Source organism: Trichoderma harzianum (assembly GCF_003025095.1).
Source record: "Trichoderma harzianum CBS 226.95 unplaced genomic scaffold M431scaffold_15, whole genome shotgun sequence".
In the NCBI taxonomy this organism is placed as follows: Eukaryota; Fungi; Ascomycota; class Sordariomycetes; order Hypocreales; family Hypocreaceae; genus Trichoderma; species Trichoderma harzianum.
Window position 1 is genome coordinate 161,223 of NW_020209263.1, and position 26,355 is coordinate 187,577.

The following is a 26,355-nucleotide window of genomic DNA, read 5'->3' on the forward strand; positions in this document are numbered from 1 at the left end:
ACCGAAAATGAATATTCCAAATGATGATTGTAGGTTTAATGTGTGTGTGTCGCAATAGTAATCCCGTAATCCTGTATGGATGAGATCGTGACCAACCGCGAGTTAATCTTGGGGTCCGACAAGGCTGCGGGGCGATAAGCGATCTCGAGCCTTATCGGCCCCCCTAATTGCACAGCGCTGTGCTTCCCCCCTAGCAGCGCCTTGCAGCGCCTAGAAATTATTACGTAGTGGCAGTCCCCTCCCCATATCGCAAGCAATTCTCCCCAAGATCCGCGGCCTCGATTCCTGCTGCTCCCGAGCTACGACGTCAGTAGCTGTCAAAGGCCCGCAATCGCTCCCAATTGGCCATCGCCTGCCAGACCGCAAGCTTCCAGATCTCTACGATGAGTTTGAGATAGCACCCAAACGAAAGACAAGACGACGCGCCCGCCTGAACCCACCGCGGGCATCGCAATTGCCGCCTCGACGTCGCCTTCGCATTCGAGACATGCCACAGCCATGACAGCCAGGCCAGCTACCGAGGTGGAGAAGGGGCTTCGTGAGCCGCAAAATCAGAACCAGAACCCAAACCATGATCGCGTTGAAGCTCTCTGGGCACAGCTGGGGCCCTGTGCCAATGGAGAGTTGGACCTGAAGGGCCTGCAGAAGGGCTTTCGGAAGATAGACCATCGTGAGGATTTTCCCTCTTTTCTCTTTCTTTTCCCTTTGTTTCGCAGCGTTTGCGCATCCCGCCCCGCATTTTTTGTCTAGGTGTTGACGGTTTTTTTTTTACCTCTTACGAACAGCGCTCAAGAATGCGGATGCCATGTTGAAGAGGATCATGGAGGAGGTTGACACCAACGGCGATGGAAAGATTCAATATGAAGGTGCGTTGTCTATTGTTCTGGCGCAAGGCGTGGGCTTGTGTTCTGCTCAACGCAAAGCCGCTGCCGCTTGGAGGCGCTACAAACACAAGCTACCTACGGCTACTAACGGGATTTTTTTTTGCGTGGTTTCGCAGAGTTTCGAGTTTTTGTGCAAAAGGCGGAGAGCCAACTCTACGACTTGTTCAGATCCATCGATCGCGACGGCAACGGCAAGCTGGACAAGACAGAGCTCCAGGCAGCGTTTAAGGCTGCGGGGTTGACTGTATCAAACCGCAGGCTGCACGACTTCTTCAGCGACATGGACTTGAACAACGACGGATACGTCAGTTTTGACGAATGGCGGTAAGTGAGACAAAAACGAAAGAAATATTCCCTTGATTTGCTATGGGCATAGATTGGGGGCTGGTTGATCGATCTGGGGCGGATCGCTGTCAGGCGCGCACTCCCAAGGGGTCATGTGCCGCGGTCTTGAGTTGGACAAATGAGCACGCTCACTCAACACCACAAGACTGATTTCCCCTGAAACCACCAAACATGCGCCCCTGGCTTGCCCTGATGATTTATATGCCTCACGGAGAAATGCTCCGAATGGGTTGTGACATGGAAACCGTTCACCAGCTGACCGAACAAACGTCAGGAACTTCTTGCTTTTCATGCCTGGGAACCAGGATGCGTCCCATTTGCAGGCCGTGTTGTCCTTTTATTACTCGGTGGTTAATGTCACGCCGGAGGGAGACTCCCTTGTGAGTGGGGAAACACTGGAAGGCTTAGGTAGGGCCGGCTCTAGCTCTTTTCTTAATATTCTCTTTGGCTCTCTCCTACGAGTTGCCTTTCCCTCCTATCCGAGGGCGCCCCCAGAGCTTCCATCACCTCCTCCGCCATCTCCTGCGCAAGCTGCTGGGACAGTCGAGCCGGAGGTCCAAGTGCCGTTACAACATGCAAGAGGAAGTTTTGTGGACGCGACGGCGCATGCGTCTGCTATCGGGATTTCAGAAGTCGAGCAAAGCCCGTCAGGGGCAGGTGCTACTCCACAGATCGACGGCGATGGCACCTCAATCGAGCACCGTGAAGAGTCCTCTACCGGAGCTGCACCGACCAAGAAGAAGTTTAGACTGACAGACTTTGCTCCCCATCCAGGTTACTTCCTTGCGGGTGCCATCGCCGGTGGAGTGTCGCGGACGGCCACGGCCCCTCTCGACCGATTGAAGGTCTACTTGCTCGTCAACACCAACAGCGGTGCCGAGACGGCGGTAACAGCGCTGAAGCAAGGCCGTATCGTTGATGCGCTTAGAAATGCGGCGAGGCCCTTTAGCGATGCTGTGAAGGACTTGTATCGATCGGGCGGACTGCGCAGCTTTTTTGCTGGTAAGCTTATATATCCTTCTAGTCCTAACGCCGGCGTGTCTTTTGATATTATCTGGGCTAACGTTGACATTTACCTGAAAAGGCAACGGGTTGAATGTTGTGAAAATCATGCCAGAGACGGCCATCAAGTTCGGATCGTACGAAGCGACCAAGCGTGCCCTGGCTAATTTCGAGGGCCATGGGGATGCCAAGAACATAAATTCGTACTCAAAATTTGTTGCTGGCGGTCTGGCCGGAATGGTTGCCCAGTAAGTGGTCACTGATGGCTCCTACGTTGTTCTGCGGAGACGTGACTTTCTTTCAATTCTTCCTTCTCCCTTATCATTTTTCTGACGGCTTGTGAAAATGCAGATTCTGCGTCTATCCCCTCGATACACTCAAATTTCGACTTCAGTGCGAGACGGTCAAGGACGGCCTTAAGGGGCGTGCCCTCGTTCGCCAGACGGCCATGAAAATGTACGCTGATGGCGGCCTCCGAGCCTGCTACCGAGGTGTCACCATGGGATTGATTGGCATGTTCCCATACAGTGCCATCGACATGGGCATGTTTGAATTCCTCAAGAATACTTACCGCATCCGTTACGCAAAATATGCAGGATGCCACGAAGATGACGCCGAGCCTGGCAACATCGCGACAGGCATCATCGGCGCAACATCCGGAGCCTTTGGAGCGTCGGTTGTCTACCCGTTGAACGTGGTCCGGACACGATTACAAACGCAAGGCACCGTGATGCACCCTCAAACCTACACAGGAATCTGGGACGTCACACAGAAGACGATCCAGCACGAAGGAGTTCGAGGTCTCTACAAGGGCCTGACGCCAAATCTTCTCAAAGTTGCCCCTGCGTTGAGCATAACGTGGGTGGTGTACGAAAACGCAAAACGCATTCTCGCATTGCACTGATTGAATTTATGTTTTCATCAATCATTGGCTCAACGAACAAGTTTAGAAAGGATATGATGATACCATACGCGCATCGATTTATTGCATTAGCATTGTCAATCTCATTTGTCGGACATATTGGTTGGTAGCGAGCTTCATTCGCATTTGGACGGCCTTTTATTGGTGTCTGTTTAGCTCGAGATGAGGCCAGGATTTGCTGGCGAGTGGTTACGGAAGGGTAGTGGGCTGGCTTTTGATCGGCAGCCACGTGCTTGATTTGAGTGCTTCGATGTGGTGAGTTGCAAACGAGAAACCACCATTCCATATTTTTGAAAGTCTGAGGCGGGGGAGGGGAAGAAATTTAGAAACGAAGGATAGAAGAGAGAGTTGGTTGGAAACCGACTCTTTCCACTCGAGAAGCTTCACGAAGGGACGCTAACGCATAGGAAGGAATGTACGAAATTTAGCTACCATGTTATAGATTCTGTAAGAGACTTGGTTCTCAATGAACCATTGCATTGAACGGAACTAGGAGCCGTAAAAAGAGAGGGAGTTGCCAATTTGTGAAGTCTTACGTCGGGATCGGTACCCGGAAAAGTGGAGACGAGGAGCTCCGTGACCGGTGGGCAAGGGCCGGGGCAATTTCTGGAGCCGGCGTCTTGGCCGAGCGTCTTTATTGCTTGATTTGCCCAGCGCCTTTTTTGCTCAGCTGGCCGACGCCATGACCAGGCAGCAGGGGGATTGGGCAATCGGGAAGCTAAAAAGCTGTGTGGAAGGGGGCAGCAGCCATCATGACATGGAGGAGGAGGAAGAGTGGCGGGAAAGAGAAAGTGATGGACGTTGGGGGGAGTTGTTGTCATTGATTCATCAGAGATGCGCCGAATGACGAGCGCGCTTTGTCTCCGGGTTACGTTGCTCGCTTACGCAGCCTCGTGGGAGTTGGAGATTTTATCGGACGGGGTACAGTAGCAAGCAAACTTGCATAAAGGCAAAAGAAGCAAAAAGCAAGTAAAAACGAATCACAGCACGTGCGTGGCCCCCGGCCCGTAGCGAGGAGCTTACACGTATGGCGTCGCCGTACCCGTAAGAGGAGAAGAGAAGAAAAACAAAAGAGCTCCAGCGCCCGGAACTAATTCGCTGGAGGCTGCTGCTGATTGGGGGTTGGCTTTGTTCCTTTCTTGCTTGATTTGGAGTTAGCTTGGGGTTAGGTGGTGGACGGGTTGGGGGGACTTTTGCAAATGGCATTAGCGGGATTGTTGGCATGGCGTGCGCCTTTTGCAAGTTGGAATATTTTGTGAATTTTCATCTTCTTTTTCTGTATGTTTGTCTATTCTTGTTGCCCTTTGTTTGATTCTGAATTGAGAGGAAGATTTTTTCATCAATTGAGTTATTGGGATGACTGTTCAGTCATGGGTTTTAGAGGGGAGGTTGGTTGTTTGGTTGTGTGAGTAATACAAAGTAGCGGCTCTTCTTTTATCGCAACCTCAGCGGGTCCGAAGAGTCAATGGATTAGCGGATCGGAAGGAGCAGATGGAGGTGTGGAGAGGCGGAGAGGAGAACAGAGCCTGGAAAGAAGGCATTTGGACATGGATAGTACCTTGAACGGACGCAAGAACTGGCTGCTCACACGAGGTGGCCGCATGTAGCAGCCAGGTAGCGACGGGGTAAAGTTGAGCGCGCTTACAGGCCATGTGCTTGGTGAACTGACTGCTATCAGCGAGCGAGTGTACATATTGGCATGTATAGCACAATTACTAGGGAGCTTATCCGGCTCTTCAACACCACCTTCGCTTCCTCTCGCGGCCTCTCCCTCTTTTCCCTTCTCTTCCTCTGCCTTTCCCCCATCTGGCTGTTCGCTTCTGCTAAATAGAGGCCTTTTGGCAGAGGATACGAGCAGCTTGCCGGACTCCCAACGCGCGTCTTGTCTTAAATTCAATCGCAATTTCCCAATCGCCAAAAAGCAAAAGGGCTGCAACTCCACTGCCGGCGGCTTGTTGGTGCAACCCACTCTGCATCTGTCGCCTCATCTAAAGGCTTCTAAAGGCTAGACACAGGCAGGCCTTCGTCAGCTCGCCGTGACTCTTGTTCCCGCTGGCTGCATCTTCTGCTCGGTTCCTGACGGGTCTGACGACATGCCGGCCCCGTACTCCGATAACCTTTACTCGGGCGATGATAATCCCTGGAATGACGACCAGAACGATGCGGATGCGGATGCGCTGTCGCCCGCTGACGGCTACTTCCACGCGTCGTCTTCCGGTCTAGAAGAGGCCGCAACGTCATCGCCATCCCCTCCCGTTCGGCAGCAGCGCCAATCAGCAAACGTGCCTTTTGTGCCCAATGTCATGGTGGAGGACCCGACTCTGAACGAGGATCGAGCTGCTGCAAAGGCCAAGGAGGCTGAGGAGGAGAGGCTGATAAATAGTGCCTCTGCTGGCCGGTCAACCCCTTTGACTGATAGCCAGCCTCATCACCAGCCCGTGCCGTTTTCTCAGGGCCAAGCTGGCTTCTACAGCCCTTCCCATCCTTCTCAATCCTCCCCTGTTGCGCCGTATCCCCGGCTTGATACCCATTATCAGTCGACGCCGGCTTCAGCGTCGTCGTCATCCCCCTCCTCTTCTGGCCATCATCACAGACGTAGCATTGACGAAGAGATATCGTCCTTTCAGCCTACAAGTCCTGCAAGCCAGACACCCAGACAGTATACGGTTCGTCGGCCATCTGACGCACCTCCCGCATACTCCCCTTCCGCTTCTTCGCCGTTGTCCTCCGGTTATCAGACCTTTGCCCCCCCACAAGCCGGTGCCGAAACTATGGGTGTGCCTGAGGAGAACCAGACCTTACTCCCACGTCAGCCCGAGTCTATGGGCGGAGCATCAAACGGAGCTCGAGAGCCACTGTGGCGAAGGATTAGGAACTCGACCAACTCTTCTACTACGAGGAAAAGGATTCGAACCATCCTTGGTGTCCTCGTCATCATTTCTATTATAGTTGCCCTCTTCGGCAGCACCATAAACATTAGTAGCCCCAAGGTGAGTAAAGCTCAGCTCGTGCCATTTCTTTCCTCATGGGAGTAATGAATCTATACAAAAGTGCTGCAATCCTTGTATTACTGTGATCACCTAACAAGACAATTTAGAAGCCTGGCATCATTGACGAGTCACCTGTAAAAGCCCCTCCGACCAACAACCCTCCCCCAATGTCGTGGCCTCCTAGGAATAGCAGAAACTGCTTGGGTGAGCCGCACAAGTCGGCGAAGATAAACGAGGTCATCAGCTTTGGCAACAACAAGAAGCTAAGCATCGTTCAGACGCTTGAGAAGGACAATGGAAACCACCGAGGAGTCACACCAAATGTATACGGCGAAGTCATCTTGCAGCCTGTCGATCCCTCGTCTACCGGCGACATTCAGCTTGAAATCACGACCAACTACCAGGGCCTTCACGTCGATGTTGAGTTTAACAAGCGGGACCAACGATTTGAAGTCGTTATCCCCCGCTGGGTCACCTGGAGTAGCCCCAGCTCCTGGCAGCCATGCATTCAAGTTCGAATTACAGTGTCCATTCCCCGTGAAGCAGCGCTCGAGTCGATCCTCGTCGATGCTATTCACCTGGATGTCGCTGTCAGAGATGGTCTTGTTCTGAGCTCTGCTACTGATGCCCAGATCAAAACCGTCGCAGGAGATGTTACTACGGGTCGTGTGTCGGGGGATGTGGCGCCGTACACTCTCGCCTCACGAAGTATCATCGTCGAGACTGTCAGTGGCGATGTTACCGGCTGGTTCCCTCTATACGACCTTCTCAAGGTTCACACGGTTTCCGGCGATATCAAGACTGACATCACCCCGAAGCCCTCGTCTGACAAGAAGCCTGAACAGGCTGTGCTCAACATCGACTCTGTATCCGGACATATCAAGTTGACTGAACCCTTGGGCTACGACAGTGATAAAAATCGCGAGGAAAGGTTCCCACCGCGAGACTACGCCGTCAGCGTGTCGTCCGCCTCTGGTGAGATTAAAGCCGACTTGGCTTTTACCTCAACGGCTAAATTCGAGACGGTGTCTGGCGACCAAAAGATCAGGCTACAACCAATCTTTGGCTCTAGCTCTTCACCACCCTCCATTTCGACCGACACAAAGAGTGGACAGACTGCATTGACAGTCTTTGAGCCGCTGTGGAAACACTCTGCCGCTAGCATTGGCGGCCACTCCGATCCACTGGAGCCTCCTGCCCGCGATGATGATGAACCGAAGAACGACGAGCCTTGGATCATCATTCACCCTGACGAGCGGCTAACCAAGCTTCCCCCGCCACCGTACATGGATGTTAAGCCGAGCATGGCTGCTGCTGCCAACGGTGGAGGTGATGAGCAACCGCACGGACTAACCGACCTCAAGTCTCACCATGCTTCCGTCAGTGGAGACTTTAAACTCAACTATCCCGCTTCGTGGGAGGGGAAGTTTTCCATGACTACCTTCTCGGGCTCACAGGACATTCGAGGCAAGGATATCAAATATACGCGGGCGGGAGGCATCATCAAGCGTATCGATGGAACCAAGGGCGATGGCAGGTCGAGTCTGACTGTCGACTCCATGTCTGGCCGCGAGGAGTTGGTTATAGGGAGTGTTTAAATGGAGATTGATCGACAGTGATGGCAAAAAGAGGAGGCTGTTTAAGATGATACCACAAAGCAGAGAGCGAGAAGACAAACAGTGCGTGGGAAGGACAGATGGAGTTGGATATGAGACTACTCGACAAGTAATTGATTCATCAGAGAAGAGCGAAGCGACATGTTTAAGGAATTTATCCAGGAGTTTGACTCTTGAAGAAAATAAGCAAACGAATAATGTTTTTTCTCTTTTCCTTTTCTCTTTTTCTTTTTGTTATGAGAGTATGAAATGGAAATGATGAGACATTCTCTTTACCATTGGGGGATACGCCGCTCTTTTTTCGTCGTGAGCATATTTGCATGGTGATCTGATTTCTGTTATTTATCTTTTCTTTTATCATTTTCATTTTCTTTTCCATATAGGTGCCCTGTAGGAAGAACTTTTTTATATTCTGGAGGGAAGTGAGCAGATAGCTCCAGCTATGTCTTATCAAAGCACAACATGACAACTATAATCTAAACGTCTCAATTTATGCCGTCTATACGTGAATCCGTTATCTAAACCAATTTTCTTGTAAAAACCAATACATGTAATAGCAGCCAGGCCAAACTAGCCTGCTGCAACCTCCAACTGCAGCCTCTCGCGTCTCATCAACACGGCACTGACCAGAGTCAAAGCCGCTGCAGCAATGACGAGGCCATAGAGCGAACTGATAGTTTTTACAATCGCGCCAATAGCCAGCTCCCTGACATGTGCATCGCTATGCGTCAATATAACAGACTTGGCGCCAGCAAGTGCCGACTTTAGGTCCGCCTGGCTGTAGTCAAACTCGCGCAAGGCGTCCCGAAGATATCTCAGCCCGAGGTTTTGATAGATGGAACCGGAGATTGCCAGTGCAATGGCGATCGAGCCCAGCTGAGCTACATTGATGAATCCAATGGCGGCGGAAGTTTCGTTCGCTTTTGCCTTGGCGGGGGCAATTGCATAGGCAAGCTGCGCCGCGAGACCGGAACCAACTGCAATGAGAATCTCATATCCGTATATCGCACCGACGCTGGTGGTGGGTTTCACGACGAACATGAGCGCGCCTCCGATTAGCATGAGGGCTCCTGAGGGTAGGTACCACGGCATGTAATAGCCAAACACGGGCAGCAGGGCGCCTGAGACCATGGTGAAGCTGACGTTGAGCGTTATAAAGGGGAGCAAGCGCACGGCGGCCTTGATTGCCGAGTCGTTTTCGGTGAATTGGAAGAATAGGGGTACGTAGTAGACTGTTACGAAGAGACTTGCAGAGGCACTCGCAGTCGTGAAGTAGAGGAGAAGCATCGTCCGTCGTTTGAGGAACTGAACGGGGAACAGCCGGTTCTGCTCAGTCGTGAAGATGCAAAACGCCTGCTGAACAGCGTAACTGACAAGAGAAAAGCCAAAAGCAACCCAAAGACCAATTGAGCCCCCAGAACTCCAATCCCAAGCGGTGCCAGCATACGCCAGAACAACCATAAAGAGCGTAAAAGTAGCTGCGTTCAGCACGGCTCCAACCCAATCAACGGCTGCTAGCTTCTCCCTTGCGGGGGTTGTAGGCTGGGGATTGTGGCGAGGGAACCAGAGGATGTAGACTGGCGCTGTGACGGCGGCCAGGACGAGGTTGATGTAGAAGGACCATCGCCAGGTGGCGCCGCTGCTGGCGAATGCGCCGCCGACGACGGGGCCGAGGATGCAGCCTGTTCCCCAGCAGAGGCCGACGAGGGCGTTGTAGAGGGCTCGTTCTTTGAGGCTGGTGAAGACGGCTATGTAGTGGAGGCAGCTAGATGACACAATTTGGTCAGTGTAAAAACTCTTGAGATTCTATATCATATGCTGGCTGTCTCACCCAAGATACATTCCGGCTCCTCCAACTCCCGCCACGACTCTACCCACAATCATGGCGTTCATCGACGGTGCAGCTCCGCATACAGCGCTTCCGACTTCAAACAGGATTATGCTTGCGAGATAGAGCCATTTGATTTCAAAGGAACCATAGAGAGAGCCGAGCAACAGGATCGTGGCGACAGAGCCCATAGGAAAGCCGATGCCGACCCAGGACAGCTTCTCGATTTCTCCTAGAGATTCCAAGACGGGGCCTTGGACGTCTGCTGCTATGGAGGTGTCTAGGCCTGCGAGTATTTTGTTAGTTTGCTGAGGATAATGTAATAATCTCTTTTTGTTTCATGTCAAAGCCATACCATATAGAACAGCGGTGAGGTACAACCCTACGCAAATGGAATACCATTTCCAGGACGAGATGGATTGATTCAAGGGCGGCGAAGTGTCGACTGCCTTTTCATTTTCAGATGGCCCCTGTCTTTCCGTGTCGTCGGTTGTGTTGCCATCTGATATGACTGGAACCGCTTGCTTGGGCGGATCCATTGGCCTGGTTTGTTTTGAGTGACGTGATAAAGGAGATTTTTTTTCTCTTATTTCTCTTTAATTTGGACAGTTTTGGAGCAACTGGTAGTCCTTGGGGATTATCTTCTGTTGAAGAATGGGGCGGGTTGAGTCTCATCATATACTCGAAATCTAGACAATGTACAAAAACTTCAACGCCTGAATTATCAAGTCCTGCATAGCTACAGCAAAAGATTCCAAAGCATTCTACCTGTCAAACGCCAGATTGTGGAAACCCGGAGAGAAAAAAAATTGGGCGTCAACCTTATTACGTGGCTCAGTTTCGGCGACAAGTTGGGATACTGCGTCCACACGAAGCATATGAGCCTACGATGATAGGCTTGTTTCCCCTAAACGGCTTATAAATCTCGGTGTGTTGTTTATTTTAGAGATACGGAAAAGTTATTAATATCTCTCCGTGGGTGATAGTCTGCTTAGGGGATTGGAGCTAGATGTGTTGCTAGTTTGACGGCTAGGATGGGTTGATAAATTGAGTCGGGGGTTTTACTAACATGTCCGCTTTTTGAGATGTGAATTGCGAAATAGATGTAGAGACTATAAATAATTCAGCCGTCAAAATATTTATTTTCTGTTCGTGGTTTAGAGGTGGATGTCAACCGAATTTGCACATTAGCTAATAATAAGCACCATTCGCTTTTCACCTCTGACGAATCAAAATACTCTGCGATGAAGTAGACATCCCCAAGCGATGCTTCAGACTTTCAACACAGCTACCTCCCTGAGCTTGATGGCAATATTCTACGTTGGGCCAAAACTACTTTCTTAGCATGAACTGCAGCATTGTGACAAGGCTCATTTACATGTCCATTGTTCTATAATTAACTCTTCAAAATATTTCTCTCTCTTTATTCCATGTAAGATGGATTGTTGCAATAGCATCTCACTCAGATACACGGATAACATACTTGCTCGCACTATTCTTGCCGTCTCTTAGGTCCTCCAGCGCTCTCGAGATCCCACCGAACCCACCATCAACGACTTCAAAAGGATGATGTGAGATGATACCATTAGCCAACGCATCGGAGAGGTAGCGAAAATATACATGTGCAAACGACTTCAGCGCAGTGAGATCCCTGCGCTCAACTTCAGAACTGTTGACGTCGTTTGGCTCCCAGAGTGCCGGTGCAAACGACACAGTCGTCTTAATCCCGGCAGCGACTTGCGGTGGCAATTCTTGAGGAAGAACCATGCTGAGACGCCCCTTGACAGGGTCCATGAGTTTTACCATGACGGACGTTGTATCAGGTGTACTGATAGCATCTAGCCCATACTCGAGCTTCGGGGCCAGTCTTTGGATCTCGGCAGTGACAAAACCCGGGCCTTCGCGATAGTCGATGACACGATCTCCCTTGGAGCTATCGAGAAGCGATTCTACAAATTCTGTTCCTCGCCCCGCAACGGCATAAATCGGGTGGATGTTGGATAGAGAGGCAAGCTTCACTGCAAACGCCCCAACTGACGAAGCGGCACCATATATGACGAGAGGCGTGGGATCTTCTGCGGGGACCCAAGGCTCAGGCAAGCGCAGTTCTTTGTACAGATTCAATGCAGCTGTGATGTAGCTCAGTCCGAACGTAACAGCCACTTAGAATCGCCGGTCCACGTTAGCAATTGATTGGGGTAACATCATGGGCAGTTATGGGGTATACATACCATCAAAAGATACCGAGTCTGGTAAGATGTATGTCGTGTGCCTTGGGCCAACAGAGTATTCAGCAAATCCACTTCCATGATTGGTACTTTGAACACGATCGCCTGGCTTGAATTCGTAGACTTTGGACCCTAGGTAGCCAGATGTTATTATACGGTGCCATTTCTTATCTATAAGCAAGTAAATGGGATAGTCTTACCAACTGCGTGCACGTAGCCAGCAACATCCTTGCCCGGATTTGCGTATTGTTTTGCTTTCAAGTGTCCGTGGAGTTGAATGGCAACTTCGGGATCTGCGCCTTTCCAGTCAATCGGATTCAGTCCGATTGCCACAACTCTGACAATGACCTCTTCGTCTCCTGGAGTGGGGATCTGGCTGTCGAGAATCTCGACTTCCAAGCTGGGCAGAACAATAGCTTCCTTCATAGTGATATTGGGCGGTATAAATACGTTGCTTTGTACAATATGTTGCTTATTGAAAGATGGAAGAGAGATGAGCATTTATATAGTTCGTTGAGTTTAGGGAAAGGCCATCCATATATGGCGGGTGGCGGCAGACTGACAGATGGTTCGAATTTAATAGAAGAGCTAGCTATAGCGCTTTGGATTTATTCTCCATCATAAGACAGAGTTAGCCCAGCCGGAACATTTGAATAATGTGTTTTTTGGAATCTTGCGTAATAAAAGATAGCAGCTCTACACTATTTGAACTTTAATTAACAACAGAATATCTATTCTGGCTTACTGATGTGTTTCTACAAACCAGTTACCAAAGTGACCAATGTCACCAGCAAAGGTGCATTACAAGGTATGATTCAAGGTATGATTCAATATGTTTCCGTCTGGTGTTTCGGTAGTTGCCGTGATTGGCTTCTTGTTTCGGGATCATTTGTCAAGCGCCCGTGTTGGCGTCAGATCCTAGACTTGTGCCCCCAAGCAACTTGCACGCCACCGTTATGAATCCGCCTAATGATCGAGGAGAAAAGAACAGTCTTTCTCTCTCTTTCTCTCCATGGTAAACTCAAATTATAGTAACATTGCAGTTGTCTCAGTAGAACTTCCGTAGTTATAAGAAACGATCCCATGATTCCCATCCACGGCGTGAAACTTGTGATTTGCCTCTTCTTCTTCTGCACAACTCCTCTTTGTCATAATTAAAAATCCTGACTTCATCATTAACCATGCAATACGAAACATTTGCCATCCTTGGAGCGACAGGCCAGCAGGTGATTCATTCTACTGCCTCTGCATGTAAGCATCAGTCGACTAACCTCGGGCTAGGGAGGGGCCGTCGTGAGGCATCTTGCCAAAACCTATCCTAATGCTAAAATCCACGCCATTACAAGATCCCCGGAAAAGCCGAATGCACAGGCACTCTTGTCACTAGGCCCCAATGTATCCCTTGTTCAGGCAAGCTTTGCAGACAGGCAGAGTCTGGTGGAAGCGTTTTCAGGAGCAGAAGTAATTTTCTTAGTTACGGACTATTGGAATACTCAGAATAATGCCGTTTCGGCCAACCTCAATACAGAAATCACAGACGGTATGGCGGCTATCGAGGTTGCTGCTGGTACGAAAAGCTTGAAACACTTCGTCTTTGGAACCTTGCTGGACTTTGCACCTCTATCCGACATGAAATGGAGAAACATGTATCACTTCAGTATGTCTATTTTCCTCATGTTTGTGCCCGTTTTCGGGTTATTACCAGGCTAAACGTTCGGTAGACACTAAAGCGGTTTTGAATCATTACATCAGAGCCAAACCGGATCTGTGGGCAAAGACAACCCTGATATTCTCTCCCATATACTATGAGAACTATCTTACTTTTGACCAAAAGTTCTACCCAATGCTTGGCGGCCCAAGGAAGGTACGTGTCACTTTCTCTTTGGTTTTGCTACTTATACACCCAGCGAAGTCCTCTTTCTTTTAATTGGTTAAAGCTAAGTGTGAAACCCTAGGTTGGCGATGAATATGTTGCATGGTACCCCAACGGTGGTACCTTGAATCTGTCATATTTGAGTATTGAAGATTTGGGCAAGGTGTTTGGGGCAGTCATTGAGAAGCCGCAAAGCTACTTCCAAAAGATGGCGATAATTGTTGGCGAGTTCTTTTCCGCCCAAGATCTAATTGGACAATGGGCAGATGGTAATCATCTTGATCTTCACAACTTAGCCTGCGATATGTCACCCACTGACTTGAATTATAGTTGTTGGTGTCAAGGCTAGGATTGAAACTCTGTCGTCGAAGGAGTTCATTGACAGGGTTGGCCAGCTTGGAGGGCCCGAATTCATGGCTCTGGAGATTTACGAACAGATGAGATGTCTGGAAGAATTGGGTGATCTGAGAAAATTCCAAACGGAGATTCCGATAGTTGATATGAGCAAGGTAGGGCTCTGATCTTAGCCTGGCTATATAGCAAATGACGCTTTCTAACATTGCCAATTTGCAGGTAGTAGAGCTTACGAGTTGGAAACAGTGGATCGCGGCACAAGATTGGACCGAGTTTTTTCGTTTTGTCAGCAAGTGATTTGCAATATCTGCGAATTATGCCGAATAGTTCTCTTGTCGGTAGCTCTGTTTAAGGAAAAATATGCCAATGTCGTTTAAAGCTCTTGCACTGTGCATTTTCCTTTACGTAGAACAGGATCTTATTTATGTAAAAACAAGGTGAACTATGGAAACTGAGGCATGTATGGGCTTTGTACATTGTGAATGGCTGATCATATTTAGTTGTATCTAGCTTTGTAAAAGGTTCATCGGCATTTATGTCTGTGTAGAGTCTATTTCTGTGTGGAAATTATTGTCAAATTCCATCCTTTCGCCGTTAGCTTGCTCGCGTAAGCCATATTATGGTTATCACTAACCTTACTCTTCATCCAGCGTAACCAGTCGCCCCAACTTCAATAGTTTCACCATATTAGTAACAGCAGTAACAGCACCTACACGAGTAAAAGCTACTTTATCCACTATCTTTGGATATGTAATGTACGAGATTAACAAGCCGGGCAAACAATAGTGCCAATATCTTAGAGAAACACGAATCTCAAAGCCGGGATAAGTCAGATGAGAAAAGCTCCCATTGGCGCAATTGGCACAGTTAAAGAGCTATCAATCTCGGTTGGTGGCTTGTGCCCAATGGGCTACCTTGCTCAATCGATCGGACGCTATACGTAAATTTGCCGATCTAAACTCTAAAGTCCTCCAGCTTACAAGCAACTGATAAGTAAGCAATCTTTCATGTCCGGAGCATTCTACCACTTAGTCAGAGAGTTTCGCCTCAATGATTGCTCCGTCTCTCAGCTTCAAAACGGCATGCTTGACTGTTTTGACCGTCATCGGCAGTGGTACCCCATCATCCAACTGCTTTTCGACATAACATGTCCGCACGGGGAGTCTCGAAGAGGGGCAAGGGGCGCCCTCGGAAAGATGGGAGTGTTGCCGATTCATCCGCAAAGGTTCGTCAGTGCTATCCGGTGTTCTAATAACCTAATCAAACAGTGCGAGCTTACTTGACAACGTAGATTCAAAGAGAAAAGAACAGACAAGCTCAAAGCATATTCAGAGCTCGCAAACGAGCCACTGAGGCTGCAAGTGAGCTGCGAATATCCCAGCTTGAAGACATAGTTGACCGGATGGGGGATACCTTCCTCACTCTTGTGAATCATGTTATCCAGTCGAATCAGAAGCAAAAGGACCTTGTGTTGGCAGGGAGGCTCCAAGAGTCCATCCACACCTTTCTCACTTTAGCTGCAAGTTCGTCGGACCCAAGGTGGGACTCTCCCGACACTGGAAATCAGGGTGACATCCACCAATCAACTCCGCAGCCGGCCCGGAATCATGGTAACGAGATGATAATTGGGCCAGAAACAATCTTCGGAGAGACAGGCTCATCCCAACCAGTCTCAGCTTTGCCGATTTGGAACTCACAATATTCGAGCAGCCTATGGGGTCTTCTTGACCAATACGACTCAACTCCATCTTCGTTTCCCGAGCTTACCGGGTCTCCTACCAATGTACTGGGAAATGGTTGGACAAAGGATCTACCTTTTTCATACACGGCTACTCTTGGCCAAGTCGTTGGACATCCCGTAGCTCAGTCAATGAGTACTCTCATCATCCAGGCCACCCTATACTATGTCTACTACATTCTGTTGGAGGCAAACGACCCGTTGTGCTCAGATGCGGCCAAGGATATATTTCGCTATGCGCTCAAGTTACACTCGAGGGATGAATTATTATTCAACATTCGATGGTTCTTGGGGCCGGGGCAGCGAGAAGCCTATCGACTGGGCATAACGGGGTTTCAGATCCTGAATGCCCAAGACAATGAAGGTTTTCTCACATTGAGTCCTGCTGTGGATTCCGAGGCGTTGAATGATATTCAAACGCAGAAGCGACATAGCTCCAGTCTGCAACAGTCGCTGCTTAATGCGAGCGGCGTCGAGGCTTATTTGCTACACCATGGACTTCGGAGGATAACCCAAGATATCCTCGAACTTGATCTAGAGCAACGGGACAACTCTCACGAAGCACAGATGGAGAACGATTCTACGAGAAAGCCCAATCTGATTAATGCAAACGTGTTTTTCCCCGCTGTGCCACAGGGAGGAAGCAGAGTGACGACAACCCCAACTCAACGAGCCCCTACCAAACGGACTGTGAGATTCTCGGAATCTACCTTTATACGGTTTCTAGCTACGCAAGCGTCACATTGCCTAGCTTATGGACCTGGGTATCGAAAAGACCGTTTGCCTGATTTGATCGAAGCCGCTTCTCTTCCGCCTGGATGAAATTTGTGACGAAATTGACCAGCAAACAAAGTTTTGAGAAAGGAACTCGGTTCATGCAGGTAGTGTGTCACAATGAGGAAACGGTGTTGGGCGTTTGTGCTTTGCATTAGAGAGATATCAATAATCTAAAAGAGTTAAAGGAATCCTCTGAATCTGTTGACTGAGAACTACATACCGCAGCCTAACCATCCCGTATCCCTTCCCCCCTTTACTATCGCGAATTTCAACGCAGTCAATAATAACACGTGTATAATATGGTACTGATGAGTAGTGTTTGTTTCACGTTTCAATCACATCATTGTGCTGTCCTATGTGAAACCACATAGTAGTATTATTGCGTGGCTGTTCCAACACATTAACACTCATTGATTTCGAGCTGGTATCGGCATCTTTATTCATAATCCCGTTTAGGCTGAGTAATAGCCACATATCAAAGATATAACAAAAGCGCTCAATCATGGGATTTTCGCCGCCTTTACAATGATTTGTAAGAAAGAAAGCGATCATTGAATCCTCTCGGTAGCTCAAGCTTAGCAATACATTGAGCAACTTTTCTCTCAAACAGATACGGCAGGAATCGAAACCCTGTGTTGTAGTATATGGGCAACTATATAAATAGTCAACCCAAGACAGGGTGGAGAGATCACTTCACTTTCAGAGAATCCTCATAAACAGCTTGACAGACAGAAAACATGGCCTCTTTTGCTACAACCCACGTCAGCCCCTATGATGCCCTTACCAATGCAGTAGCAGCCAATCCACTTACTGGCAAATCTTTCCTCATCACGGGCGCCGGTCGAGGCGTAGGCGAACACATTACGCGGGAAATTGCGGCAGCGGGCGCACAGCGCATTGGACTCGTTGGTCGTAACCTCGAACGTATTAATGAGGCCAAGAAACGCTTTTCGGAGGCCTTTCCAGACACCGTATTCGAGGCCTTTGCGGCTGATATAACCGACGAAGAAAAGATTGGGCTTATTTTTAAGACATTTGGTGTTCCTGACGTCTTGATTAATAACGCTGGTCATTTCCCAGACGAAGGGCCTTTTATCAAGGAAAACTTGAAGAGTTGGTGGACCGGCTTTGAGATTAATATCCTCGGCACGGCTACCGTCACCCAACAATTCCTCAGAGCCAAACCTGAAGGCAAAAGTGCTATTGTACTCAACGTCTCTACTCTCGCCACTCACATGCGTTTCCCAATGCACGGATGGTCAGGCTATACGGGAAGCAAGCTGGGCCAAGCACGAATCTTCGAACACATCCGCTTCGAACACCCAGACGTCCGATTCATCAACTGCCACCCCGGTAGTATCAAATCCGACGGTTTCGCTAAATCTGGTGCTCCGGAGCCACCGACCGGCATGACGGATGGGAAGGTTGCGGGTCAGTTTTTTGCTTGGCTTGCTTCTGACGAAGCGGAGTTTTTGAGTGGAAGATTTGTCTGGGCTGAGTGGGATGTCGATGAACTTAAGGCAAAGAAGGGGAGGATTCTTAAGGAAGATCTCCTACTTACGACGATTGACGGCTTTGCTCAGGGCTGGTGATTGTCAAAGACTGGAACACAAGGAAGAGAAGAGCAGTGCAATCCAAAGAGACGAATGGCCGTTATCTACATAGCTACTACACTACAGTTAGACATGCAATACAAACCGTATTTATCTCTGAATCCATTAAACAGAGAGTATAACTCTATCTTGTATAATTTTGTTCAAGCCAACAAAGAATCACTGTTGAATGATGGTTGAATCGGTCGGTGAACCTCACAGATATGAAAATAGATGTAATGTATTATAAATTATACTAATACAAAAAAAGGGGTATAATCTTATACAACCAGAAGTAAAGGCATATAAACTCGAGAAAAAAAAGAAAAAAAAGAAGAAAAAAAGAAGAAAGAGAAGAAGTAACCTATTCATTTCGTGTGATGCAGTCGGGGCATGCTACCCATCAAAAAATCGTCGTATAACGTGATCATCATCCATTCATCTCATCTCGCCCCCTGTCTCGTCTCATTCATATCATTTCATGTTTCTGCCAAATATGCAAAAAATTGTCGATAAAGCATGCGTACATATATATCATTGCCATGCTGTTATGCAACACTCCTCCCATGCTTGCTCATATTGTCATTGTTTTCTTCATTATATGTACTCCCCTCCTTTTTTTTCCTTTGTTAGTTTGCTTCTCTTATATAGGTATCATTCATCTACCGTCCAGGGCAGGTCCCTGTTGCCGACTTCGGTGCACGTCAAGTACCCGATGCTATCGGCAACGCGGCTGGAGCCGCTCAAGTCTAGCTCCAGGCCGCTGTTCATAAGGGGTCGGACGACGGACCGTGCCATGGCCTTGAGCTCGTCCATGCGCTTCTCAAAGCGCCGCAGGTTCTCGCGGCTGTAGAACTCGGGCGTCAGCTTGAGGAACTTCTTACACTCGTCGTGGCCGAGGAACGTGTTCGGATTGCCGGAGCCGAGCGTGCGGTAGGCCCGGCCGACTGCGGTGAGAGGCGGGGCCGGAGGAGCAGATGGTAGTGGAGCGGCGGGGCGGTTTGTGTCTCGGGATCCCGGGCGGCGGAACTCGGGGGGTGGCTGAGGCGTGGTGTTGTCGGCGATCCATTGGCGGAAGAGGCTCGTGGCCAGCCAGTCGAGGTAGCCGTTGTTGGGGCTGACGCGCTCGCCGCGGGACGTAGTTAGGTTGAGGCGGAACAGGCGGCCCTCGACGCGGCTGACTGTCTCCTCCAGCTCGTCTACCTTGTCCTCGATGATGTCCAGCACAATATCGGGCATGGTGGCGCGCAGGCTACGCTCACCCGCGGGCCACTGGCCAACGACGTGGATCAGGGCCTCCTGGAAAATGACCTTGCTGCGGGCCAGGTAGCCGAGCCGGAGGTATGAGATGGGGTACTTTGCGATCTGCTTCCACAGGCGGGACTGGAACTGAAGCAGGTGATGGTCCACGCGGGGGCCGATGACGGGGAGGGCGTCGTATTGATCAGCCAGCGTCAGCAGGCTCTTGCATTGCACGTAGGCGTCGGCAACGTTGATGCTGTCCAGCACGGGCGGGTAGTTGTAAAAGGTGCGGAACAGGTTGTCGTAATCCCGCAGTAGATCCTCGTCGGCCTGCGAGAGAGTCTGGGGCTGTTGGCCGAGGCTCATAACAGAGCGAGAGTAGTCGCGCTTTGACGGGTAGCTGCTGCTCTTGTGATGTGAGCGCGACTGCGATGATGTCTTGGGGCCGGGACCGAAGAGAGACGACCCGAGCGAGCGCCCGTCGTCTCGAGGCTCGTCTCGCTGGACCAGCATGGGGATGTCGTTGTCGCCCGAGCCCGAGTCCAGCTCGTATCTCCATTTCTTCGTGGGTGTGGCTCCTCCCAGCTCAGAATCTCCATCTGCTGCGGATGCGTTGCCGTCCTCACCGATCTTCGACAGCTCGTGACCGCTTGGCAGCAGTGGTTGGGCTCGCGACCATTCGGACGAAGTGCTGGCCTCGAAGAAGCCACTGCATCTGGTGAGCGTGTGGCGGTGCAGCAGATATCGGTTCTCGACGGGCCCGGCGCGGATCAGGATCTCGACATCGCCGCTGTGGGAGAAGACGGGGAATTCATTCTGCGGTAAGTACGAGTTGGTGCCTCCGACTTGTGAGCGGTTGTAGCGCTTGCTTCGTGCAGACGGGCGCGAGACAAGGGACGAGGTGCCGCGGATTGCGAGAGACGAAGGGGGATCGGGTTGAGAGACCATGGGGATGAGGCGACTGTAGATGTTGAGATGGTGCGGTTGCGGATAGGATGATGGTGTTTGTTTTTGTTTATTTTTTGCTTCTTTGGGGTATCGACGATTGGATTGGATTGTTGCGAGTCAGCTTGATTGGCGCTGCTGCATGAGCAAGGAAGAGTTGAGCCAGCCCAGCCCTTGTTTTTTTTTCTCTCGCAGGTAGTGGTGGAAGTGGGGGAACGAAGAAGAAGCGTCACCAGAATTTGATAACTCGACTCTGCGAAACCTGCGCGAGGTGTGTGATAGATGATAAGGGGGGAAAGGATAAGAAAGAAGAGAAAAGGGAGGATGGCGATATGAAACGACAATCACAGAGGCACTATGGAAGATTTGAAATGAGATGAAAACTTGAAAATCGCCGTCGCGTCGAATCGCTGTCGTGTGCATGCATCGAATGGAGCTGAAGGCAGACTCGGTGGGCCAACGGCCAGTTGGAACTGTTCGCTGGCGCAACCGCTGCAGTGCTGCAGTTAGCCTCGCCATGCAGGCCCGAGACCGCTAAACCGGAACGCCGGTCGCCTGTAGGTTCGGGTGGCGACGGGCAAATCAGCGGCTGCAGGTGCTCAATCTCTGTCTGGTTTCAGACACTGGAGCGAAGCTCCATTCAATCCATTCGATCCCCATCAAACAAAATACACATGCGTACATATGCATGCCCCGTATCGTATCGCATCGGTAGATGTACATACGCGGTGGCCAGGGGTTGATGCTGGGCCTGTTCTGGAGATAGAATGCTGGTTTCTTCTCTTAGACCTTGAGGGTTTGGGAGGCAGCTCGCCGGGCATGTGAAGATGCTGTATGAGACCGGGACACAAATTCTCTCACCCCCGTATCTTGACCTTTGCCATCCCTGAAATGACAAAAGAACATGTGCCTGGCAGCAAGCGGCATTTGCTGGCCAGCCGATTGGATGCCAGCGCCCGCTTGTCAATCAAACCATGCTTGTGATGGCCTCGCCTGATCCATTCGTTCAGCCGGCATAACAGCGGCACTTTGAGAGCTCCAACCCACTACGGCTCTAGCTCGCCTCTTTTCTTCCCTTGTCCCACCAACCAAAATAGCTGGGATGCAACCTTGAATTTTAGCTTCAATCCCTCCCAAACCAAGCATTTTTTACTTGCCCCCAGCTGTGCTATATACTATAGCTATCCATATCCCGATCTCTATCTATATGGAACCCCCTTGATCGTGCTACCGTGGCGTCCAAAGCTGCCCCAGCTGCCGTTGCAGCCTCGGGTGGAATGAGCTCGCAGACGCTGGCTTTCCACCATGCTTCAAAGCCCATCTCCGTCAATGAGTTCCGCGATGCCGTGCTGGCAACATGCCGGCCGCGGTTCCCTACGGCTTATTATGCCCGTCCACAGCGTATAGGCAAGTCAGACACGGAATTCCTGGTGATTTCACGGCTGACCTCGTTCCCCCTCATAGCCCTGGCTGTCAGCGGAGGTGTAGACTCAATGGCAATGGCATATCTCTTCTCGGCCCTCCTCAGGGTATACAGGGGCATCAAGATAGCTGACAACCCCACCGAGAGTGCCTTTGGGGTTGTTGTTGACCACAAGCTGCGCGAGGAGAGCTCCCAGGAAGCTTCCCGCGTCACCCAGGAGCTGAAGCGGCTCGGCCTCAAGGCCGTCATCAAGTCCCTGAATTGGAGAGAGCATAGGTGGCATGGCATTGAACCAACCACCTTGCCTAATGTCGAAAGCGTTGCTCGGACTATGCGGTACCAAGCTCTGGGGTCTACTTGTAGATATCTCCAGGCCCCTAGCCTCTTTTTCGCGCACCATCAGGATGATCAGTACGAAACGGTCTTGATGCGGCTGCTCGCCGGTCATGGATACCGAGGCCTCCAAGGCATACGGCAAGCCAATGCAATTCCAGAGTGTTACGAGTTGCATAGCGTCTACAAGAGTGGCCTCCTCGATGACCAGAAACAAAAGCACCCTTTCCTAAGCTTCAAACCACCGGCACGCGCCATGAAGCGACTGCGATTCTCTCTGAAAGACGACAAAGAAGCAGAGCCGTGGGATCAGATCAAGTCATATCTCAGCTTGGATGAAAATGCGAGGCCATTTCCCGGGCATCTATCCCGAGATTTTGATCCTGGCGTACCGTATCTGACCCCTCTGCAGAGTGAGGACGGTGGTGTTATGATATACCGGCCACTCTTGGAGTTTGATAAGAATCGGCTTATTGCGACATGTGAGGCTAATGGCGTCCAATGGTTTGAAGATCGTACCAATACGGATCCAACACTCACAACCCGTAATGCCATCCGGCAACTCACAAGAGCCCACACGTTGCCCAAGGCTCTACAGAAACCCTCTATCCTGGCCCTAGCTCATCGATCGAGACAGAGGGCTCAGCTGGAAGAGGCTGAAGCCCACAGATTACTTGTTCGAGAAGGAGTCATCAAGGACTTCGATCCAAATGCAGGCACTTTACTCGTTGACGTATCCACAATTTGGAGCGAGAAGCCTCGTCAAATGAGGCGGCCGTTTGCTCAGGCCAGAGAAGAAGCACGCAGACACTCCCGCCGGCTGATGGCTACCATGGCAATTCGCAAACTCATTGCATTTGTAACCCCGGAGCTCCATCTGCCGCCTCTCGCTAATCTAGACAATGTTATAGACCGGCTGTTTCCAGATTTGTCAGAGACAGTCGATACGGTGCTAATAGCGCCGCCAAAGGCCTTTTCTATCGCAGGCGTGCTCTTTGAACCCGTGTCCAAGATGAATTCAGCATCGTGGCTCTTATCGAGAGCACCATATTCCTCGAGGCAGCCGTTACCGGAGCGGAAACTACCCGGCTACCTCAACTATAGAGCAGGCGTCCTCAAGTTGGAAGCCGATGGCGATCATCCAAGCCGATACCGTCATTGGCGTGGGTGGAAAACCGCTAAACTATGGGATGGGCGCTTCTGGATTCGGGTGAGCGCCTGTGTCGCCGCAAAGTTCCATGTGCTTCCCTTTCTACCCTCTTACGCAAAGCCATTTCGAATGGCCCTGCCTCCGAGAGAGCGCGCCAACTTGGAAAAAGTTCTTAAACACTATGCTCCAGGCAAGGTGCGATACTCGTTGCCCGCCCTCTATAGCGTTGAAGAGTCTGGCCAAGGGGAGAACTCGGAGCCAATTCTGACACTGCTGGCACTGCCGACTTTGGGAATTCACGTCCCCGGCCTTGAGAGGTGGGTGAAATATGAAGCAAGGTATAAGAACATAGACGTCACCTTGCTCTCATCTGCCAAGAGAAAGGAAAGCAGAATGTCAGTTCTGGGCCGTCCCCGTCCCCCATCCAGAAAGCAGAGTATTCTGCAGATTCGAGGAACACGGAAGAGTAGCCAAGCAAGGCGAGCTCTCAGCGCATAGAAATTCTCGGCGAGTCAATGATATAGAATTTCACTACATTAGTAGTGAGATTTAGAGCCCGGCGATTGCCCCTTAAGGTGAAACGCCAATGCATAAAGGGCCAATTTATGTGTTGCAGACCAACGGAACAGCCCGCTATGGAGTAGCCATGGAATAATACCGTACGCATCGTGTCGTATTAATACCCGTATTACTGATGGCTGTGCGCGTGACCAACAGCTGTCAAAAGGGGTGAGCATGCTTTGCTTCCAGCCATCAAGACTGTGCTTTTGATAGGCCGATATCCGGCACAGCCTCCTATACCCATAATCAAGGCACTTATACGCACACTTCCCCGGTACCGGTGCCAACAAAGCATAACATGTTATTCTTCTGCCGAAGCGTAGACTCATTCTCTTCGACCGAGGGACCCGGTACGTGCGAGGTATCACTAGGCCGATATTTCGATGCGCTTTTAAACAGCTGGCGCGGTTGGGCTCAGCTCTAGGCGACGTAGTTGCTACCTAATATGTGAAAATTTTTATATAAAATTTTATGCAGAGCCCTGATTCATGATGTCTGGCCACACAAAGAAAAAAAAAGAAAGAAGCAATATATTTTGCCACGCCAGTGGAACTACAACGATATCTGCCTATTGGAGGTTGATGTGAGCACTTGGCACTTGAATATTCCTATATGGGAAAAAAGAGTCGATATTTCTCCGTACCTTCCTTCGGATGGACAGCCCGCTTTTCTGACTGGCTGTTGCCTTCGGATAACGCGAATCAACAACGACGCGTGGAAGGCGGCAAACATTCACGGTGGCAATATCATCTTCTCCTTTTCCTTTTATCCTTCGAAATCCAATTATTTTCTTTCTTGTTTTTTGAACCTAAACCTAACACTTGGAGCTTGAACTTGAAACCCTCAATCATGCAGCTCGTCGTCAGAGTCTGTCCGCTAGATGCCCGCATTCACACGGCGTCAAAGAGAAGATCCCAGATCCCTCTTGTTCAAAGACCAGCAGCAATCCAAATCGCCTCATAACAATCAAGACATTTTCCATGATAAAATGCAATAACAAGATACAGTTGAAAACCCACCAGGGTACGTCTGTCGTGTCCACACAAACAGTCATGAAAAGAAAGGAAGTGAACAAAGGAGACTGACGTGAATGGAGTGGAGATGCATCTTTGATATATGACCTTGGCCCCGACACACTGCGATGGGCCAGCTCACCAAAGACACGCGAACCAGTAACATCGATCGTCCCGCCGATCGTATCACCATCATCACACAAATCTCCGGATCTGCAGCAGCTGTGACATCCTGCGTCACGTTACTGGGCGCCGTTTTCAGACGACAGTCGTGACGACAACCGATACGGCAGACATAACATCAAATAAGATGTCTGACCACGACTCTCGGATGATACGCCATAGCCCTGCTGCACACATTTATGAGCGATAACTGGTATGAGATTCGGGGCGACCTCGCGGGCGACGTAGCGGGCGAGATCTCACCTCTATAACAGCTCCCCGATCTACTCTTGCAACTGTTTGCACAGACTTGATGCCATTTTTTGGCTGAGGCGCTTCGTGAAAGTTTCTAGCACGCTGGAAGCTTCCTTCAGATATCAACTCGTTCATGTGGAGATGGTCGAGAAAGTCAAAGTCAGGGCGAACACCAGCGAGGGTTGCCCCTCGGCGAAAGTGGTCTGCAATGTGATGCATTCTATCCGTATAGCTGAGTCGGCACTGTTGCTGGGTTTCGGGCTGGGCGTGGAACACGACCTCATCACAAAACCAGCAACAGCTCTTGCTTGGCAGTATCATATCGAGATGGTGGGCCACAACGTGGTCTACCCAGCCGTCGATGTCACGGAGATCGAACGTCTCTTCGCAATCGCCATGCCAGTAGAATTCGCACGGGAGCCGTCGCCTATGCAGTAGAGAATCACATCAGCGGACTGACGCAAAGCAAGAAACATGAAGATGCAGCAAGGACATACCCTGGTAAGGCCGACGAAACGGAGGATGAAGATTCAACGGGGTCGAAGATGGAAGAGTGACGAGTCTCACCACTTGTGATGGACATGACGTGCGTCTCTTGAAGTTGCTCCAGCTGGAAATCGGAGCTTCCTAATACCGTGGAACGGATCTTCGTCTCTCTATGCTCCTTCAGGAAATGGGTTATGTCTCCAACAACCAAAGGGATATGCTGTTGTCCCGCCATGCTGAAGGGCCACTGCACGTCTTCTGGGATAGCTCAGCTTGCAGCTATCAGGCCTACTCAGAATCGCTCTCTGGCAATTAAACAAGCGACTCGATAGCCTAATATGTCGACAAGCTTCCGTGCTCAACCACCCTGATGATGGCGGTGATGATCGAAGCTCGGTTGGGATACCTCAAGAGACGACCAAGCAAAGTGGATGGGCCGTGATGCTAATGATGCTTATGCTACAGCAGTTGGGATGTCCTTGTGCGAAAGCGTTTCTGGATACGGCGGCGGGTGCCGTCCTGTTGCTCGCAAGAGAAAGAAGAGAAAAACTAGGGGCAGGGTGGTGGTTGGGAAAAAAAGCTCTCCCTGCCAGTCTGCGTCGTTTCGCTTCGACAGAGATGCAGAGAAGGGTGAAA

At 50.3% G+C, this 26,355-nt stretch overlaps 11 protein-coding genes across 11 annotated transcripts; 6 read left to right on the plus strand and 5 right to left on the minus strand.

Moving 5' to 3' along the window:
* Positions 1-498: 498 nt before the first annotated feature.
* M431DRAFT_95958 (hypothetical protein) lies at positions 499-3,135 on the plus strand (the record flags this gene model as incomplete). The annotated part of the gene is made up of 7 exons (XM_024924767.1): positions 499-670; positions 786-866; positions 1,001-1,208; positions 1,504-1,789; positions 1,868-2,231; positions 2,314-2,479; positions 2,583-3,135. The coding sequence occupies 7 exons, from the start codon at positions 499-501 to the stop codon at positions 3,133-3,135; spliced, it is 1,830 nt and encodes a 609-aa protein (XP_024769728.1).
* Positions 3,136-4,031: 896 nt separating this feature from the next.
* Positions 4,032-4,488, minus strand: M431DRAFT_259772 (hypothetical protein). Its single transcript, XM_024913856.1, has one exon. The coding sequence runs from the start codon at positions 4,375-4,377 to the stop codon at positions 4,063-4,065; it is 315 nt and encodes a 104-aa protein (XP_024769729.1). The 5' UTR covers positions 4,378-4,488; the 3' UTR covers positions 4,032-4,062.
* Positions 4,489-5,046: 558 nt separating this feature from the next.
* On the plus strand, positions 5,047-8,035 carry M431DRAFT_259852 (hypothetical protein). Its single transcript, XM_024913858.1, has 2 exons — positions 5,047-6,143; positions 6,251-8,035. Exons 1-2 carry the CDS (start codon positions 5,247-5,249, stop codon positions 7,739-7,741), a joined length of 2,388 nt encoding a protein of 795 aa, XP_024769730.1. The 5' UTR covers positions 5,047-5,246; the 3' UTR covers positions 7,742-8,035.
* On the minus strand, positions 8,036-10,248 carry M431DRAFT_541678 (hypothetical protein). The gene is made up of 3 exons (XM_024921104.1): positions 9,943-10,248; positions 9,591-9,873; positions 8,036-9,524 (listed from the first exon to the last, which is right to left on the minus strand). The coding sequence occupies exons 1-3, from the start codon at positions 10,124-10,126 to the stop codon at positions 8,330-8,332; spliced, it is 1,662 nt and encodes a 553-aa protein (XP_024769731.1). The 5' UTR covers positions 10,127-10,248; the 3' UTR covers positions 8,036-8,329.
* Positions 10,249-11,045: 797 nt separating this feature from the next.
* M431DRAFT_499507 (hypothetical protein) lies at positions 11,046-12,241 on the minus strand (the record flags this gene model as incomplete). Its single annotated transcript, XM_024917806.1, has 3 exons — positions 11,046-11,749; positions 11,819-11,947; positions 12,016-12,241. The coding sequence occupies 3 exons, from the start codon at positions 12,239-12,241 to the stop codon at positions 11,046-11,048; spliced, it is 1,059 nt and encodes a 352-aa protein (XP_024769732.1).
* A 755-nt stretch (positions 12,242-12,996) lies between these two features.
* On the plus strand, positions 12,997-14,339 carry M431DRAFT_96011 (hypothetical protein; the record flags this gene model as incomplete). Its single annotated transcript, XM_024924774.1, has 6 exons — positions 12,997-13,041; positions 13,097-13,472; positions 13,537-13,679; positions 13,771-13,957; positions 14,019-14,197; positions 14,262-14,339. 6 exons carry the CDS (start codon positions 12,997-12,999, stop codon positions 14,337-14,339), a joined length of 1,008 nt encoding a protein of 335 aa, XP_024769733.1.
* An 830-nt stretch (positions 14,340-15,169) lies between these two features.
* M431DRAFT_524017 (hypothetical protein) lies at positions 15,170-16,729 on the plus strand. The gene is made up of 2 exons (XM_024920565.1): positions 15,170-15,267; positions 15,334-16,729. Exons 1-2 carry the CDS (start codon positions 15,190-15,192, stop codon positions 16,600-16,602), a joined length of 1,347 nt encoding a protein of 448 aa, XP_024769734.1. The 5' UTR covers positions 15,170-15,189; the 3' UTR covers positions 16,603-16,729.
* A 565-nt stretch (positions 16,730-17,294) lies between these two features.
* M431DRAFT_96100 (hypothetical protein) lies at positions 17,295-18,149 on the plus strand (the record flags this gene model as incomplete). The annotated part of the gene is made up of 1 exon (XM_024924788.1): positions 17,295-18,149. The coding sequence occupies one exon, from the start codon at positions 17,295-17,297 to the stop codon at positions 18,147-18,149; it is 855 nt and encodes a 284-aa protein (XP_024769735.1).
* Positions 18,150-18,419: 270 nt separating this feature from the next.
* On the minus strand, positions 18,420-20,748 carry M431DRAFT_534268 (hypothetical protein). The gene has a single exon (XM_024920913.1). It carries the CDS (start codon positions 20,337-20,339, stop codon positions 18,804-18,806), a length of 1,536 nt encoding a protein of 511 aa, XP_024769736.1. The 5' UTR covers positions 20,340-20,748; the 3' UTR covers positions 18,420-18,803.
* An 833-nt stretch (positions 20,749-21,581) lies between these two features.
* On the plus strand, positions 21,582-24,118 carry M431DRAFT_124764 (hypothetical protein). The gene is made up of 2 exons (XM_024912226.1): positions 21,582-21,743; positions 21,801-24,118. Exons 1-2 carry the CDS (start codon positions 21,614-21,616, stop codon positions 23,738-23,740), a joined length of 2,070 nt encoding a protein of 689 aa, XP_024769737.1. The 5' UTR covers positions 21,582-21,613; the 3' UTR covers positions 23,741-24,118.
* A 1,058-nt stretch (positions 24,119-25,176) lies between these two features.
* Positions 25,177-25,954, minus strand: M431DRAFT_96136 (hypothetical protein; the record flags this gene model as incomplete). Its single annotated transcript, XM_024924791.1, has 2 exons — positions 25,177-25,660; positions 25,731-25,954. The coding sequence occupies 2 exons, from the start codon at positions 25,952-25,954 to the stop codon at positions 25,177-25,179; spliced, it is 708 nt and encodes a 235-aa protein (XP_024769738.1).
* Positions 25,955-26,355: the final 401 nt, after the last annotated feature.